Source organism: Enoplosus armatus, chromosome 20 (assembly GCF_043641665.1).
Source record: "Enoplosus armatus isolate fEnoArm2 chromosome 20, fEnoArm2.hap1, whole genome shotgun sequence".
Taxonomy (NCBI): Eukaryota; Metazoa; Chordata; class Actinopteri; order Centrarchiformes; family Enoplosidae; genus Enoplosus; species Enoplosus armatus.
The window spans coordinates 11409505-11428817 of NC_092199.1; the positions used below are offsets into that span (position 1 = coordinate 11409505).

At 43.7% G+C, this 19313-nt stretch overlaps 1 protein-coding gene across 1 annotated transcript in view; it reads right to left on the reverse strand.

Annotated features, from left to right (window-relative positions):
- Positions 1-4583: 4583 nt before the first annotated feature.
- Positions 4584-19313, reverse strand: part of capn15 (calpain 15) — a 34315-nt gene continuing 19585 nt past the window's right edge. The window contains exons 4-13 of the mRNA XM_070927352.1: positions 16651-16859; positions 14750-14933; positions 13350-13573; positions 12393-12518; positions 10736-10888; positions 8445-8606; positions 8090-8328; positions 7795-7964; positions 6354-6532; positions 4584-5062 (exon numbers count right to left, since the gene is read on the reverse strand). Of these exons, the coding sequence (XP_070783453.1) occupies positions 4885-5062; positions 6354-6532; positions 7795-7964; positions 8090-8328; positions 8445-8606; positions 10736-10888; positions 12393-12518; positions 13350-13573; positions 14750-14933; positions 16651-16859 (1824 nt within the window). The 3' untranslated portion in view covers positions 4584-4884. The remainder of the gene's footprint in view (positions 5063-6353; positions 6533-7794; positions 7965-8089; positions 8329-8444; positions 8607-10735; positions 10889-12392; positions 12519-13349; positions 13574-14749; positions 14934-16650; positions 16860-19313) is intronic.

The following is a 19313-nucleotide window of genomic DNA, read 5'->3' on the forward strand; positions in this document are numbered from 1 at the left end:
CTCTCTCTTTCTCACACACCCTGACGACAGAAACTCTCATGACAAATCTCAGACGAGGCTTCGTTAGTCACAGTTTTTGAGTTCATCATGCCTCTGCCCTTAACATAAATCCTCCGCCCCCACAACCCCTGCCATCCTTACTTACTTGCATCTCACATGATTTATTTACTTGGTGTGACATGACGGAAAATAAGAGCGGAATGAAATGTGATCTGGGTGTTGCACACGCCTCTCTACAGCTCGTACACCTCCTTTTTAGATTTAATGGAAGCTCGACTTAGTTGTTTATCATGTATGTCTGCAGGTATGCCACATTTAATCTCTTTTATGTTTGGTTTGGATCAACTGCCTGTCATTTTTTCCCATGTTTGTTGCAATTAAACATATCTACCCTTCTCTGACCCGGCCTTCAGAATACGGCAAACTGCATTTAAGTCCATGCAGCTTGCAGCAACAGAACTCTTTCCTTAACTTGAGCACTGCATAATAAATGTTTTACTTTACTCCGTTGTATTCACAACGCTGCTCATTCCAGTTTTACATGAAAACAACTTTTCCCTCTACTTTGAGGAACTCCGTATCTTTTCAATTTCATACAAAGTGTTGCTGGGGAATGATTTATCCTTATCATGTCTGCAGACAAAATTGAAAGGCCTGTATCTAATTAGCTCCTTTGTATCTACAGAGTACCAGGGAGGCACGCGGTTGGAAAATGAACAGATTTCCCACGAGAGGTCAGGTTTTTGCTGGTCTCTCCTCACATATACGACTGTGATACTGTTAAGTTTTCAGCATGCAAAGTCCTTCCCCTGTCTATCTGGCCACAGCGTTATCACATTTTCACCCTGCCTCACCATGCCCTTCGGACTAAGAAGAAGAAGAAGAAGATGTATGTCACAACCCCAAGACACGGACGGATATTTCAGCAGTCGTACCTTTGGTTTCAGGCGGGCAGAGAGCCTTCGAGATGAATTTGAGTTTTCTTGGTTCTCACTTCTTAGAAGAAAGTGATTGACAGCTCCTAATGCTGGATGTCACCACACTGTGGAGCCTTCAGAGTGTCTCTGCTGGGTCAGTAAAACTTAACACCCCAGAGTGCAGTGCTCCAGGCATCTGAGGTTAGGGGGAGGCTACTGAGTGGGAGAGGGAGTTGGATTGGGGGGGGGTTGCCTTGGAGGAAGATGGGGGGCCGAAAAAGAGAGGACAGAAGTACATTTTTAGAAAAAGAAGGGTGGGGAGGAGTGAAGGGGGAAGGTTTGGGAGGAGACTCAAACAGGGAGTGGACACAAACACACAAACAGAAGATGCCAGAGAGATATATCCTGCAAAAAACACACTCTGTCAGCTGGGAAGAGGGAGCTCGGAGATGAGAAGAGGCACTTCACAGGCCAGGAAATGAAGAGCAGAGAGGAATCAATGATAACAAACACACCAGAAAGTGGATCTCTGGAATCAATAATAGTGCAGTAAACAAGTGTAAGTGAAAAACATTTTTGATATGTAAATACATTATCCTTTCACCAGACTGTGTTTTTCCCATTTAAATATTTGCAACAGCATCATTTGTGTGTGTGCCAGGTTGATTCTGCGAGTCACAAACTAAGAAAGCCTCTTTGTTACTGTATAAAAAATAAGAAAATGTGTCTAAATGTTCGTAATAATGACAAGTGTTGCCTTTTTAATTTAAAAAAATTTATTTGGTCCATTGGAACCTGAGATTGAAAATTAAACATACATATGTTTGTACACATATATTCATATTTCCCCCCAGAAAAAGATCAATAAAATATATATCACATTCATCAGAGTTCCATTTTTTTCAGCATTAGGTTTCATTTTTTTGTTTCTATTATCATACTTTCATTTTTATTTTTTACTAGTTTGAAAGGGTCAGTTCATTTTTTTTCTCAGATTTTTCATCTTTTGTGTGGCTTAAGTTTGCAGTCTGTACAATTTACAAGGAGGGAACCAGACAAAGGAGGAGGGAGAGAGAAAAGGCGCCGTGTTGGCCGGTCTGTGAGTGACCAGCTGTTCTCAGGCTGCAGCCGTTCCAGCAGCAGGGGGCGCCCATGACGCGCAGAAGAGTCACCACCACCACAACTTCACAGAAGAGGAGTAGGTTCATAGGACACCAGCACGAGCCAAAATGACAATTATGACGACAAAACAAAAAAATACACATAGTATAAAACAAAAAATCAATCTCATGTAAATGTAAAGTGATCCAGCAGTGACACTGAATTTTCGAGGTGCCTTGTCATTGCAGGTGTTTCAGTGCAGGTTCGTTTCTTGTCGAGCTAATCCCTCTGGGCTCAAACTAAAGCCATAAATTATCACATTCCTTTATCAGTTCAGTATTCAACAATATTCATTAGGCGACAGGCCTGCAAATCACTTATACAAATAAATTAGACACTGAGTTCACAGCGACTGGGCTGCGAGCACGCACACACTCACACAGGGCAGACAGACATCTGAAAGTGGTCATTACGGGTTATGTTTCTTTGGAAAACATATTTACAGTTACCTCAGCTTCAGGTTTAGTTCAGCTTCAGTTTTCTTGCAAAACTGTCCTGAAGATGTGGTGAAGTACAGCCTACCAGTGCTGCCGTTTAGCATCAACGCTGACAACACTAACAACAGGGACGAGTGCTCATGAGACGATGCATTGCAGCACTTGTTTAACTCAAGGTCGCTGAGCGTAACTCCTGAACTGAATCGTCTCATGTGTGAACTTTAATGTTTGGACTCAAAATGATGCTGACATAAAAAAAATGTATCTTTTTCTACCAAACAGTCATTCATTGTATGAGTTCTCTAGAGATTTTGCTCGTCAGCTTTCAAGTTTTTCCCCCATTTCACTACATAATAATAAGACACCAACTTTGACTTGAAAAGAAAAAAGTCTCCCACTCCATCCTGTTACTATAGTACCACAATGGTCTTTCCCCTCTCTCTGATAAAACATGTATGTTGCCATGGTGAGGACTGAAAGATCCTTAGTAATGGCTTTGACACTGGAGAAATTGGAAACAACAAGGGGGTGGGGCCCCCAAAGGAGCACCTACGTAATACAGCTGTATGCAGCCCATCTTTGGAAGCAATACAGCCCAAACTGCGAGGGAACTAAACTATTTTCTGTGTCACTACATGTCTCAGAGGTCCCTTCTCTCTCTTGTTATGTGTGTGCGCAGTCTGACAACATGGTAATTTGTTATTATGCGAGGACACCGCGCTGTCGCTAATGTAATGTATTCTTGTGGGAGGGCGGCCCAGATGCTTGCGCTGCACCCAAGCAAACACAAATGGTCCCTGACCTCCCAAAGTAAACTCGGCAGCTCCTCTTAAGAGCTCCCCTATGGCAAACTGTCTGTTCAAACAGCCACTAGCTCCTCTAGTACTCCCTAAGTACACCGAAGTGTAAATCAACACACTGGCAAACTGTTGAAGTGTGAGAAATAGACAAATACTCAATGACCTTCAGTACCAAAAAACACAAATGTTGGGGCGTCACAATCCAAGGGTGCAAGGCTGCATTAATTCACTCTACATAACGTCCAGAGAGGGGAGTCGCTCCCCGGTGAGAATTTGATGTGTTAAGATATAAACTGACTGCTGAACTGGATGAGAAAAGCCAGCGTGCCTGAAGGGAAAAGTACAAAGCTGGTCATGTAACGACTCGCCTCCAGCGTTTAGACTCCAAACTGAGGCTGAGTGAAAATGAATTAAGTAAGCAGGAGAGAGGAAAAGAGGAGGTACAGTGGTTGTTTCTCTTTAGGGTAAAACAATTGTAAATTGTATGTTCGTCTATCGAAGCACTAGGGTGGGAATTCTATCATGTGTCAGTATTTCACAGGACAAAACCTCCCATCACAACACTGCTCTCTACACTGCAGCCTGGCTTGTAAGTGTTTACGGACAACAGAGATACAGAGAGATGCTATTCCAGCGATCTGGCCGCCGTACACCTGCCACAACATCAGAGTTTTTTCTCGACTCCAGCTTGCTGTACAAATCATGGGTTTGGTCCTGAGCTAGAGAGAGTGCTAGACAGCACTGCGGTGCAGATGGAGAGTGGGGACAGACAGTACTGTATGAATGATGGCTTTTCCTACGACCTCAAAAACACAAATATGGACGAGACGGCAACAAGGGTCGTGTATAAAACAAGTAAGACCGATTTGTATATTCTCAAATTAAAAAAACAAACATGTATGACTATGAGTAAAACTAGAAGTTGGGTTTGGCTCATTAAGTACTGTACTGAGGGCTGGGCGAGACAAACTCCCCCCTGAAGTCTCCCGCTTTGTTAGCCGTCCCTGTGGACGACATAGGGGTAAGTGTCTGATCGTTGAGGGTGATTGGCTCATAGGTTGTGGGCCGGAAAAATGGCTCAGTAGTTACGACACTCCACCCTGACTTCTCACTGAAAGCAGGGTTGTCTCCCAGCGTATGAAACTCAGGGGTAACATCTGTTCCTCTTACAGCGCTTGTACCAAAAACGTCCAGATTTTGAAGTAGTCTGAACTGGATCCTGTTTGGTGCCTGGGTGAAAAACTGTAGTGAGTAGGTCCCAGTCACTCCGTGTGGCCCGCTTCCCTCATTTCATCCTGACATGGCACATCCACTTGGCAAGGGAGACAGCGTGTGTTGGTCCGGATGAAATCTTGTGCATTTATGAAGCATTAGGACGACAGCACATACATGCTGCCCCTTTATGCTTTACATTCAGGTGTGTGTTCATCCAAAAAGAGACACAAACACACATCTTTCTCCGTGTTGTAGCGCTGCACACACCGCTCGACCTCCCTCGCCTGGTTTTCCAGTGGTCTGACAGTTCATTGGATTATGGTCTGTGTGTATGCGAGATGGTGGGGGCGGTGGTCATAGTGGCCGGGGCCGGTGCAGGCCATCAATGTCCGGAGTGAGCTGGGGGCTGTGGGTGGCCTTGGTGGGGGTCCAGTCTCCCAGGGAGGCCTGGGCAGCCTTGCGGTGAGCCAGGCGGTGGGTGATGGAGAAGCCGGCGTTTCCTTCTAGCTGTGAAAGCACCACCAGCACCTGCCTGCAGGGGGAGACAGAGAGCGTTGAAGAGAAAACATGGGAGCAGCAGAGAGGCGCCTCCACTTTCAGGCCTTTCTAGCTTCAGTTCAGGCAGATCAAGCACATGTTGGGCATTCTGAATACAAATATGGTGTTTTCCTATTGCGCAGTGTGTCTGATGTAGTAAAGTAAGAACTGTAGAAATGGTGAAAATACAATCACTCAAATTCTGAATAAAGAGCTAAAATAGATAAATTAGTAGTTATTACAGTTATCTAAAGAGTCCAACCAAATCTAAATAGAATCTAATCTAAATAAATATTACTTATTTTAGATCTTTTCGATGTAACCATCTACATGTATAATTTCTGTACGGTCCTCGGAACTGTTTATTAGTTGGTCAGCAAAGTTAAAGCTAGGATTGGAGGAAGACAAGTTGATTAATCAGCACTCCAGAGTAGCTTGTTTTTCTGATTCAGTCTATTTTGAGAACAAGAGGAAAAATAAAAACTTGCTTCCTGTTACTGTTATTCACACTTCTATCGTCTTAAGGATATTATGTGAGTACACTCCAGTGCGAGTTATATCTTGTCCTGAATGCGATTACCTAAGCTGCTAAATGCTATGACCTGATGAACAGCGAGTGAGTAAGAACACGTGATGTTGCAGCAATGAGTGTTTTTATCAAGTGAACAGACATAATGTTCTTATTAGATGAGAGAAAAGGACATTAAAAGACATGTTGCTCATGCATGGTGACTTTTTACAGTTTCCCATTATGTGGGACATAACTTTCATAGGAAAAGGTCGTAAATTTGCATTAATGTGCGCCGTAATGTGTCGGTACAACTGAAACATTCATACCCTAGATGTCCAAAGAACCTAAAGTCAGAGAACCCTAATAGTGTGTGAACAGCTCCACTGTGCTGGATTTCACAGGTGTGTATGCACCTGCAATATTTTGCAGGTCTTTAAAGCATTGGGCTTTAATGGCCAGACAGAAATGGAGACCAACAGAAAACAAAGGCAGCTATAACTGTGCTGAGACCAGCCTAAGGTAGATTATTAAGAAATATAGAGCGCTAATCCTCTGGGATCACTGCGTTTATATAAGTGTGTATGTGTGTACAGATATAATCGTCTAAATGGGTGGAGGTTTGCTGCACCTGTACCAAATGTTCCCAGAGCATTTAATCTCTTCGCTTGTTATCTACTCAGGTTATTTCTTCCAAAGTAAAAGTATAGCCTGATAAAGAGTTCAGAGTTGTGTGCATGTGTGAGGAAGAGAGAGGGAATAAGGTCCATGTGCGTACCTGTGCAAAGGCGGTACGCTGTCGATGGTCTTGAGGCTGCCGCGTGTGGACACCACATTGAAGCTGTCTGTGCAGTCACAGGACACGTGGAGGTAGTATTTGGGGTGGCGGTTCTCCACCACCACGATGAGCCCCGCCCAGCCGTGAGTCAGGTAGTAGCACGTCATGCCCTCTCGGCCCTGAGAGCACACACGAGCGAACACGATCAAAGAAGTGGACACCAATATTTAAGCAGAAAAGACACACACAGCCAAATCCAATACACTATTCACAGTATAGTGTCCACCTATGAAGATCCAAAAAACACCTTCAGGACACAGTCAGGAAACCTATGTCAAAGTTTTGTCGCAACAGTAATATGCATTCTAGTTAGGCGGTGGGACTGTGATGCAAGCTTGACGCAGGCGGTCCCTGACCTCACATGATATTTCTTCTGACAGCATAACAAGGGCTAAAGAGGTTTTATTTCACAAATACAACATACCTTGTGGCTGCATTGCATTATGGTATATTGAGGCTACTATCTGCAGAGACACTGGTAGGTATAACTCTTAAATGCCAGTGCAAAAAAGAAAAAAAAGGCCTTTTGAAAAAACTGCTGTCTAACTACAATGTAGCTAAAATGCTTTAAGGATTGCCTTCTGCATTCACAATAACAACTCACTCTGCAGGTGAGATGACTTTCATCTCTCATGCAGTGGTTGCTGATCTCTCTTCTGGGGCCTGTAATTGTAATTAAGTGAATACAAGTGCAGCTAGAGTGCTTTGGCTGCTGTCATTTCAAGTCCAGTAACACCATCCAGTGATCCCACTGCACCTCAGATATATCTGCCAGCAACACATGTATGTGCTCACAATACAAAAACTCTTGTTTCATGACCCAGAACAGCTCAAACTATTCATTAAAAACCCTGCTGCAAAAAATGTTTTTTTTTTTGCACTCCCCACCTTCTTAGAGTGGTGAATTCCTGGAGAGCTGACTGACTTAACAAAGATGAACTCCAGTGTTTAAAAAGCTCCGTCATCCTCTAAAATACCAGCCGATGTGACAGCCCTTTCAGGAAAGCGCCGTTCGGGAGAGCCAGGATAATTTCCTTGGGTGTGTGTGTGTGTGTGTGTGTGTGTGTGCGTGTAGGAGAGATAATGTGCACGTACTTGCACGTGTAAAAGCAGAACAGGATTCGGGACTCTGCTGAGGAAATCTAGAGTGTTATCTCAAAGTGGCTTATAGAGGTGCAAGCGTTCTCCGGCTTCACAAGCATACATATTATATTCAGAGATGAACAAACTGTGTGTGTTTGTGTGTGTGTGTGTGAACTGGAGATAGGAGGACAAAGAAAGTGAAAGCTGGGGAGCGAGGAAACAATAACAGATATTAAACAGAAATAGGGGTTTATTGCAACTTTGCTTGTTCTCTTGTACTGAAATGATTGTGTCTCACCTCGTGTCTTTCGCCTTTGTTTTCCGTGAGGAGGATGATGGCGTCGGCCAGCGTGGTGGCGGTCGCCTCCACCTGCTCCACCATGACCTGTCTGGAGCTGTAGATAGCGAGGATGTAGCCGGGGAAGTCCTGACTGGGCCGTCGCGGTGCTCCGCTGGTGGGGCTTGAGACTGGGAAGAAGAGAAGTTATATGCTTCAGAATGAGAGCCTACTACTGTATGGTGAACAGGGTGATGGCATGGATGACCTGAGCAAACAAAAGCATTGCTTGTGCACATTGTGTCTGTGCACCTACCGGGCGTGGGTGGACCTCCCGTTGTCCCGCTGACATTCATCTGCCAGTGGTTGAAGGCGCAGCAGACCACGGCGTACTCCCCCGGTTCCAGCATCACATCACAGCCAACAAACTTCTTCACCGCTCGCTTGCTGTGAGCCAACAAGCGTCCCAGGGTCAGCTTGTTGCTGCTGCCGAAGGAGGCACGAAACACCATGATGCACAGGTCCAGCAGGTGGCTGTCGGCTGTGTCCGAGCGCCTGGAGAGGGAGACGGGATGAGTGGGTTAGCTCAAACCAAGGTGGGGGCGGAAGAAAAAAAAACTGAAGGGGAGGAAAGAAGGAAGGAGGGAAGGCATGATGACTGTCCTATTTACCTGCTGCCCTCCTGGAAGAGAGCAAACTCCAACGCCGTCCTCTCCAGCACGGTGAGGGCTGTGACGGTGACCGGCCCGCTGGCCTTGCTGGGGAAGCAGCCCTGTAGCCTCACCTCCTGCCAGTCAGAGTGGATCTTACAGATGTCCACTGAGTCAAAGTACCTGTGGGAGGAGACAGATGAGAGGATAGAGCCTTCTTTAGTGTGTGTGTGTGTGTGTATATATATATTTATATTTATATGGCATCAACAGAAAAGTCAGTATTTTTCCAGACGAGCCGGCTCTCCTGAGACACCAACAATTTGACTGGCTGCTCTCCCCCCTGTCATGAGCTTAGTCTATTTATATGCATCACAAGCAACTCTTTAACATTAGCATAGCCTCCGAGGGTGCTGCTGTACAAACACCATTTACCTTGCTAACATATCAGACCTCCTCCTTCAAAAGACGGAGCCCCCCGAGAGACGTTCTCCTCCTCACTTTCAGTCTGTTTTTCATTGTTTCATCACTTCCTAACCTCGCCCTGACAACTGTCTTACATCTAGCTTTTGTCTCCGTGACAATCAGGAAGAAGAGAGAGGAAGAAAAGGCGAGTATGCTGAAGCAAAACAGTAGGTTTTGATCCCTAGAGATAAATATGTCCTATTTGTCCACTTGATGCATATAATTGATTTCTTTTTCCACACTAATACAAGTCTTGACAGTCACATGCTATAGGTTTGCCATATAGCACAAAGCTGAGATTGTTTGTCCGTCCGAGAAAACAAACGGTCAGAAGACAGATGGGATTCTCGTCTGGCCTGAATACATTTTTCAGGTTTGAGTCGTTCAGGAGGACAGCCACATTGATTTATCTGGACTTATTGCAACTCTTATTTTGTTAGACACGAGGGACAATGAATAACAGACGTATACACACACACATAATTCATCTTTAGGCGAACCTGCTAACCTGGTGGACTTTGTGACAACGCCCATTGATCAGGTTGTTGGCTGACAGTAAGAAAAAAACCTTTTCTAGCCAAGTGCAGTCCTCTCTTGTTGGTAGTGTAAAATCAGCTTATTTGCACAAAATATAAACACTTGTGAAATGTTTTTGTTGACAGCCACACAGATTCCTTTCAAGCTTTATTAGATTTTTCGCTTTTGATTGATTTTAAGGCTGTAATTCAGTTCAGTTTTCATTCACTTTTATTTCTAACATTATGGTTCAGTTATGTTTTAGGACACTCTTGGGCCACAGCTCCCTATTATGTTTCAGATTACCTTTGGTTTTGTTTTCGATCAAACTGTTACGGGCAACAGTGTTTACTGACCTCCACAAGGTCGCTGGCCAATGAAATTTGATGAAGGGGAAGGATATGCAGGCATGCATAAAAACAAACTGCAGACAGCTAGAAAAACACGGGTCAATACTTGATGCTGTGTGTGATTGAATGACAGGATTAATCCAATGTGGCAAAACACACTGAGAGCCTTGACAAGTCTAAACCTTTGCCTGCCAAATCCCTGGCAACCAAGGCGACCACAAAGAAAACACATTTCCATAATAACACCATGGTGTGGGAACCAATGTATGATGCACTTGTCAACAAACACAATGTACTAAAAACAACAAAAACGTTGTCCTTCAGTTTGGTGTCAATACCAGATGGTCAGCAAAACCCACAAAACAAGGCATGGATTACTAAACCATCCATCGCTTTTAGCACATTATGTGCGTCCATCACGGCACAATTAAAGGACATTTAAAGAGTTATTTCATTTGTACTCAGCGAACAAAAGCTTGGACATTTGCTCTTCGAAACAGCTGGCACTGGGTAGATCTTTCCTGGGATAAATCCTCACAGGAAGTGATGCATTTTACATTTCTAACAGCAGAGTGTTTGGAATAAACACTAGCAACAGTAGCATTAGCTGCCACACGGCTCAAATTATTTAGCAGAAACAAATATGTGCATCCATTATATGGGCAAAAGAAAAAAGCAATGATGACTTATGAGCAAAGATGTTGCAAAGATGTTAATATGACAGTTCAGTGTCGACTTTAGATGCTGCCATGCCTCCTGAAGGCCACTAGGAGGAAGAAAGGAGAACTAGGAATGAGTGACTGAATGAACAGTCTGAAAGAGTGAGTTACTTCATGAGACCATACCATCTACAAATGAGGAAGTTGTCGGTTATCACTTCAAGATTTTGTGATGCCATTGTGGTGGCTTCTCTCCTGGTGAAAATAAGCCCACAGCTTCCTGAGATAGATTAGATAATCTCTCTGTAAACATGGTTCTTACTTTATGAAGTCGCTGTACTCCATCCAGAAGACACCCTCACTGCTGCCATGCGCCATCAGCTCGTGACGCAGGTGCTGCGGCCAGTCCGTCCACTCGTCCGACCAGCTGCCGTTCCACGAGAAGCGACCCCACGGGTTACGCAGCCGCAACAACCTGAAGCGAAGAGAGACAGGTAGAGAGGAAGATGATTAACACAAAGGGAGCGCCAAATACAGGATCCAGTTAAAGTGACAACAGCTTTCAGTCAACGCAGTACCCCCATCTCTGCAGACTCATATTGCTCCTCTTAATGGACGATTGCCTACTTTTTAACAACCCATTTTATTTTACTACCTCCTCCCTACAGTGAAAATCTTAATGGAAAACCATATTGGAGAGTCCCCACTTTCCAAAAGAAAAAAAAAGAAAAAAAATCACTGTTTCCACACTGCTTTTCATCTCCTCTGGCTCCTAACAGGAGGACTCCAACTCATTTTAGATCAAGCGTTGTGGCCCAATCCTCCACTCCGATTGCTTTATGGCAGTAAATTAAAGTGGCTGTGTGAGGCTCTTGAGCAAATTACATCTGGGATTTACGGCTACCCTCAACTTCCTCTCACAGGTAGGACAGAAGAGGCCTCCACTGTGTTGACTCACAATGCTATCATGATCAAAGTGATCAAACTGAACTGATGTGCACCTGCTCTCTACTGGCACTGAGCCTCTAGCCCATTTACCTATGAATCATTCAAGAAACACCTCCACAAAGTATGCGTCTGTTCAATCAATTCGAAACTCGGGATGCATTTCCATCAATATCTATGATGCATAAAATGTAGCTTTAAATCTGAGGTAAGTGACTTGTTTATGATGCTTAGTTAGCTGAGTTAACAAAATCTTTAAGACGTGTTTTTTTCCAAGCATATGCCAGTGAAACGTACTGTAAGAGACTATGAAATCTACAACAGTCATGAAAAAAAGGAGTTGAAGGAAAAGTTTCAGCCCTGTGACAACTTGGACATTGATTTTGTAAGTGGAATGGCACTTATAGAGTTGTAAAGCAGGAGTAACATTGAGGACATCCTATGATATCCTCAATGTTACTTAACATGGAGCACAGACCTCTCACAGATAATGTTACGATCCTATCGGTTTATGTTTTAATTATTTCAAAGGTTGTTTGTGAGAAATCATGTTTTTTTACCCCCACCATTCTGGGACGGCGTGCCTCTAAATGCAACCCTTATGGTTGCTACGGAGAAGAAGTCTGTGAGAGGCACGAATCAGAGCTAGAGCAAATTCAAAATCCTTCATCGTTGCAGTTGTGAACAAAACACAATCCCATAGCTGCTGAATGCATCCAAATTTGTCCCAGAATTAAAACGTTAATGCAGATTGTATTATCAGTTTTCTTAACAGCATAATTTTATGTTTCTAACAATTTTAAGCTATGTGATTCAGTGTTTCTTGCCAAAATGCATCGTGGGAGTTTCCCTTAAAAGTCGACCATATTTTCTGTTACAAAGACAAAATAGATGTAACGTGGGAGATAGAGCAGATGCACACAGAGATCAAGTGATCAGAGAGGGAAGAAACAAAGTGCAAAAGAAACTAGAAGAACTCATAGAAAGATGAAACGACAGGCAGGTATGGCACATTCCTTCCTGTCTGTTCATACCTGTAACCCTGGACATCTCGTACATCCAGGACGGAATAGGCATGTCGAGGTCGCAGACCCAGAGACTCATAGACAACGTCATCTACCTTCATGTTGCCTCCTCCACAAGATGCACCCATCAGAAACCTAACAGACAAGGACACCACACAATGTAAGACATTGGGATTCACTAAAATATCATGAGTAACATAACGCTGATCACAAATAATGCCCATATTCAATTTTTCTAGAACTTTAGGTAAGTACAAACTATTTTCAACATTTGTGCTTCTTTTCTACTTTGCATTGCTAATTATGTTAATTATTTCTTTACTTACTTAATCTTTATTTAACCAGGAAAGTCTCAAAATTAAAATCCTTTTTTTTCTCCAAGTTTGGCAGCAATACACAAAGTTAACAGGCAAACACCAAAAACAAATATGTGTATATGTCTAATCCCGGTCCCTCTGTTATTAGTCTGTGATTGCGGCTCCTTCTTCTCTGTTTAGTGCAGAATTCGAATGTTGTCATTCTTTTCCAGGCCATTCCCCTTTGATATATTGAGTAATACTACAGGTTTCCTGACAGATGGACTTGTAGTTTGGCCACAGATGATTTGGCCCCTTTGGAGTTCTGCTAGTTGTCTCATGTTGCTTTGAAAGCTTACACATCAAAGTGCTGATTAGCAGGCTTCTTTTATTACTGACATATGCTGCAAATTGGCATTCAGCAGCTTTGTAACACTTCTGTTTGTAGTTGTGATTACAGAGTGTTGATTCAGCGTTTTAACAATGAGATGTTTACTATGTCTTTTCCCTCTACTGTACAAGAATATACCAATCTCTTGTATATGTGCAGTATGTATTCTGTTATTTAACACTGTGGAGAAATTAAGTAACACAAAGAGGGTGAATAAGTCAAAGTCAATGTTCTTTACACCTTAATTCCACTACAATTCCCCTCCACTCCCTCTCTTACCCAGCCTCCTTGGAGCTCAGCATCTTGGCCCAGATGAGGTCTGTATCGATGGGTTCCTCCCGGGGGTTGGTGGAGCTGACCTGGAGCATCAGGGAGTCACAGGGAGCCCCCGTCAGCGTGGCTAGGCCCTCGATGGCGCGCCCTGCCTGCAGGGCAAAGTAGGAGCCATGGAGTTTGGCCAAGGCCTTCTCAATCAACGCTACCCATAGCTGCTTCCTCTGGGCCTGGAATGATAGGATAGGAAAGAGAAGTGGGAAGGGGGGGTATTTAGTCAAGTTACAGTTGTGAGTGTGGCTGAATGACAAGGGTACATTTGTAACAGGATGTTGTGTTTGTGGGAGTCTGTGGGACTTGTTTTAAAGGTGTTAAAGGCTGAACCTGTTGGCTGCGACACAGATGTTTTAAGGCTTCTGAGCATATAACCTGATAAATAAAAAGGTGGAATATTTATTATCTTATCATTACCACACATATTACTGTTCTCTTACCATTTTGTAAGAGCATATGTTACATGCTTAGTCATCATGGTGAAGGAATTCACTTTGACTCGGCCTAACCAATGTCTCTTCTATTTCCTTTCCCCCCTTGTCTTTGAGAATCTAAGCTTGGTTGGGTTGGTTACATTATGTAGATAAGGTATGATGTGTGCGTCTGGATTTGTTTCCCTGCGCTTTATTCATTTGTCTTGTAATTAACTGTCGATTAATTAGACCCCCAGGTACAAACCTCTGTGGGCCTTTGAACTTATATTAGGAAGCTAATGTTACATTGATGTTAGACTACAGCTAGGCTAATATGACTACTTTGAACAGGCGCAAAGTGACTTGCGGATGCCCTGCTTACCGGTAAATCAAATGTCAAACGTCCTTGCTGCTCCTTCCTGCTGCCTTTAAAAGAGTTCTCCACCAATTTAACATTGCACTTCTTTAACAGTCGGACTCATGACGGACAGTTAAAAAAAGGATCGAAGTCGATGCAGCAGACCCAGAGATATCATCTTTTTTATTCCACGCATTCTTCTTGTCAAAACCTGATGCCTACATTACCCACAATGCAACTTGGTCTGCATGTATCAGCATGTTGCTTTGGTCCTCTAAGTATTTGCTACTGATCTTTTCTAACCTCTATGACCTGGAAGAGGACAAACATATGAGCAGAATATATAAAAGGTATATTTTCATCTTAAGTCCCTCTACCCACTCTGCAGAGTTCATGCGACCTCTTTGACACTAATAGAGTATCTTGTTCACTGAATATCTATGAGTCCTCTGCTCAGCTTTTTTTTTTGTCCAGCCTCTGTTCAGCTCCGTTTGCGTTCTTTCATCATTCTCATATCCATTAGTTCTTCCCCTAGACCCCTCCCCTCCAGGGCTTTCCACACCCCTCCCTCCTTTCCTGACCTGGGAGAAGAGGAGGTAGCCATAGTCGTCGCAGGGCAGCATGTCGTCCACCAGTACCGTCGTCCACGTCCCGTCTTTACACAACCGGACCTGGTAGGCCCCCTCTGGGCAGATGGTCCTGGTGATCATCACCCTCTCCACCAGCTCCGGACGCTCTGCCAGCACTGCCAGCGCACTCAGAAACCTGGGGAGGGATAAAAACACATAAATGATCAGCTGATTGTGAAGGAGAGGTGAATGGCTGAATGGATGGATCTTTAGTCAAAAAGACAGGAATGAAACGGACTGACAAGAAATGATTAGACTGTAAATGTGGAATTAAAATATCTTTTTCCGCAAGTTACCTTGAGCAGTTATGAAAGATTTATTTTCTTTTACATAATTTGCCCTCATTGAAAATCAATCACATTTGATGTCAAGCATCTCTGCCTTCTGGTTACCTCCTCATTACTGTTAATTCACCCTGCAGCAAAGACAAACTGGCTTGCCTCCCCTAATTAGTTTGCAAGAGAAATTAGTTAATCAAAAAAATCTGGATACATCAGAAAATGCTAATTTCTCAAGTAAAAGAAACGCGGCTAGGGACACAAGGATCCAACTTAAAAGGAATATATTTGAAAGTGAACATTAGTTCATCTGAAAAAGTATGAAGTAGAAGAGAGATCATACAATACTTATGTAATGGCTACAAACAGTTGAGGGCTTTTTGGGAAAGGTATAATATTTGTTTTTGTATGCTGCTGACTCACTGCTGAGTATACTCCCTTACTAATGACATAACTATAATTTACCAAACTGACTAGCTTCTTTTGCCACTGGCAATACTCTGACTATATCTACAGACGAAAGATACATCCCTTTCAGTCCACCCGTCGATGTGTGTTAGTGCAGCAGCCGTTCAAAGACTGAAACTCTTTATAAGCGGTTGGAAACGTGTATTATTAAAGCTATATTCCATCTGTTTAAGTGGCAGCTGAGTGAGGCCGATCAACCCATTCAGACGCTGATGGAAAACCAATCGGCTACAACAAAAAAAAAAAATCAAATGAAAATCCAATTAGCCGTGTCATGATGCGACTCTAATGTCGGCTTGTATTGTTGCCGCGCTCAAGGACAAGGGTGGCTGGCACTACTGTCTTCTGCTGTCATTGGCAGGCTGAGCGGAGCTGGGTTGTTTATTAGGACAAGTGTGTGTGTGTGTGTGTGTGTGTGTGTGTGTATGAGAAATCGAGAGAGATGAATTAGGGTTACATCCTGTCGCGAGTGAGAGGATTCGGCTCTGGGGAGGGTTATTTTTGATAAGCTGTGTGCGCTGGTGATGAAGCGAAAAGTTGTATTGGGACAACTTTGTGAGTGACTGTTCTTTGTGTGTGTGTGTGGAGGAAGATGGTGGATGGCAACACACTGCATACACACCCCAAAGGACACACAGAACAAGGGCAGAGAGATAAAGCATGTGTCCAGACTCACATTCCCGTGAATAATCCCCCTGTCAGGTGTATCTGTCCAACTACACCCTGCTTCCTCTTTCATTTAATGCTTGCATTCTTTCTTCTTTCTGCCTTCTGCCTCCCAGTTTTTCAGTTTCTCGCTCTTTACTTAGTGTTTCACTGCCTCGCTGTCACTGTCTCCATCTCACTCCTTGCTAGATTCAGGCTGCATTGTTCATCTAAAGCCAACTCAGACATGAAATGTTATCTGTTGTCTGTTTTATATTACTCTGACCTTTCACAGAGGCTGAACGGGATGAAAAATGTCCTTTTACTCTAGGGATCTTTGGATATTCTTGTTTGTCCTGGGTCAAAGCATTAATCAGGGCAATCTCTTTCTTGTTTCTTTCTTGTCTTTTGTAAAATGAACAGAGTTATCTAAACTGATGAGTGTCCTGTGTGTCAGCTCACCAGCAGTTTCCGAGTAGGCCTTGCAGGATGTCAGATGGCCGTGGCGTGCGAAAGACGGACCACTTGACTCCTCGGTCTTTGAAGTTGCTGCAGTTGATCTCGTGGGGACGGAGCCACTTTTTGATTCGCTGCTGGACGCTGTCGCCCTCGGGGAAGCCCACTGAGCGAGGTCCCGGCGGGAAACTGTCATCCACAAAGTTCACAGCGTTCTGAACAGGGATGAGAGGGAGACAGCGAGGGGTGGAGAGGAAAAGTGTTAGGGAGACACAGGGGTGAGATGACTGAACCTGTTCAAATATTGTCACCGTGACAGACACTTCAGTGAGACACTTCTTAATGTTAGGAGCAAACATCTTGACAAATAAACCCCTGAAAATCCACTTTTAAATCATTCCCAAAGGAGTTGGTGAGAGCACTTAAAAATAGGGCCGGGGGCGATAAAACGATAAATATCTCAGTATAATTTTTCTCGATAGAAATATAACAATTGTTCGATATAATTAAACCACCCATACACTGGTAGAGGGGTTGCACCTTAAACGCGTTACACCACAAACTTGTTTCATCATCACAATATCACCCGTTAGAATCAGCCTTTAGACTTGAAAGAAATAATTATTTGACATTTATCGTGATAATTATTGATAGAATGAACATTTTTGGCCATATCGCCCAGCCCTACTTAAAAATAAAGCTTTTCAAATAGCTAATGCAAACCTGCAGGACTCTTTGAGCCTTGAGGACTAACTGTTAATCTCTACCCTGCATTTCAGATTTGACATATTTTGCAGGTGGATGATAATTAATACAGGACACTACAGGCCACAACATGAGCCGTGCATTCTGGGAGGAACAAGGACAAACTGCTGCCTTCATGTGGCAGGAGAAATTATTTACTGGCATCACACATGTGCACAGCAGGAGCCATGTACCAGCCAGGATACGGGACACATGCAAATCATTTTCCAACATTTCAAACACTCCACTTTTTGACATATTCCCTGCAGAGCGCCAAGCATTTGAAATGACACGCTGGATTTAAACACCCTGAAATGTGGCTGCCTGTCTACTGTACACAGGACCTGGACTACATGGATACATTAACAGATCGAGACACCCAATCTGTCACACTATCTGCCCATCTAAAACTCTCCTGTACAAACCCGAGAGGGCCAACAGCAACACACGCAACCCTATCTGGTTTCCTATTTGTGGTGTCAGAAGTGGGCTCGGCCAGTCGTGCTGCGAGGCAGGCCGGGGATGCAGTGTGGGCGCCCTACTGGTGGCTCACAGTGAAGCGAATTGATTAGCCGCCATCCCCCACAATCCAATTCTGTGGCCTTGACGCAGCATTAGCTAGCAGACAGAATCACTTCACCGCCGTCTCACCACCCCGACCGTCTGAGGTCTCCATGTAGCTTACCGATTCTGTAGCTCCCTGGCTTATGTATGACCCCTGTGCTGGCTTTTATTCTGTGGGCTTAGGGGCCGATGTGGATTTACCACAGAGGTGGGAGGGGAAAGCCTCGGCCCTGGACACATACAGAGACTGAACCTCAAACTAATGTAGCTCACAGACCACAGCCTGTACATAGACAAGACTATAGAGAGACAAGACTGTGAGCAGTGACCGAGGGTTAAAGAGGCAGCCTCATTAAGTCCAAATTGCACCTGGCAGAGCTCAGCTCCGGCTACTGGCTGGAAGGTAGTTACTGTAACGTATCGCTGAAATTAGCCTGTGGCTAAACAAGCACAGAGATACTTCTCCTGGATTCTAATATGAAATATTACACAAACATCGTCATTTGGGAAGCCAAGAAGATAAATTAAAAGCCTGTTAGTTCTAATGGATAGATACATGTTAGCTACAGTAGTATGCCAAGATGCTTGCCGCCAAGCCTCCGACATCCAAGGACATTATTTTATTGGCTTAATCTGGTCCGACAATTGTGGCCATGACTGAAACCAGTCATGAATTTGACTGTATATTCCATTTATTGCTCCAAATTAAGCCTGAGACGAGCAACTTCAGTTCACACATGCTATTGATGCAACACTATGTGCACTTGCAGACTTGTACATTCTGTGTTTTAAGAATTAATTCATTATTTTCAGAATTACTTTGCTTATTTTCACACTCTCATCTGCAGGTTAAAAGGGAACTTCAGTTGATGGATAAACCTGATGATGTCAGTACATGGTACATCCCACTCTGTGCTGCCATGTGCTCCGACATATTGCAATCCATCCCTTCGCTTTCCAGAAGGTACTGCTGTTAGAGTATGTTGTTTCACTCACCTCTCATATCATCGACATATTTGAGCCGATTGTTCGGAGTCACTTGAAAGACATGATAATGAGCAGAGTGGTCTGCTGCAGTCTGCCCGTAAGGAAGAGACTGTGCTGCACATGCTGCCATTAGCCTATTCACATAAGCAGTCCCCCCACAAACAAGCAGATCATAAAATCTATTAACAACGATGTGTTGGAAAATATAGAGTATGTAAAATGGGATAAGCCTTTAAGTAACATAAATTGCCTGTATGAAATAACATATCACATGAGTGACAAAGTGGAAAATATCACATGTTTGGATTGTTTAAGGAGTGTGAATAACATGCACATTGACAAAAACATTTTCCTGATATTCAGGTTGCAGTGTT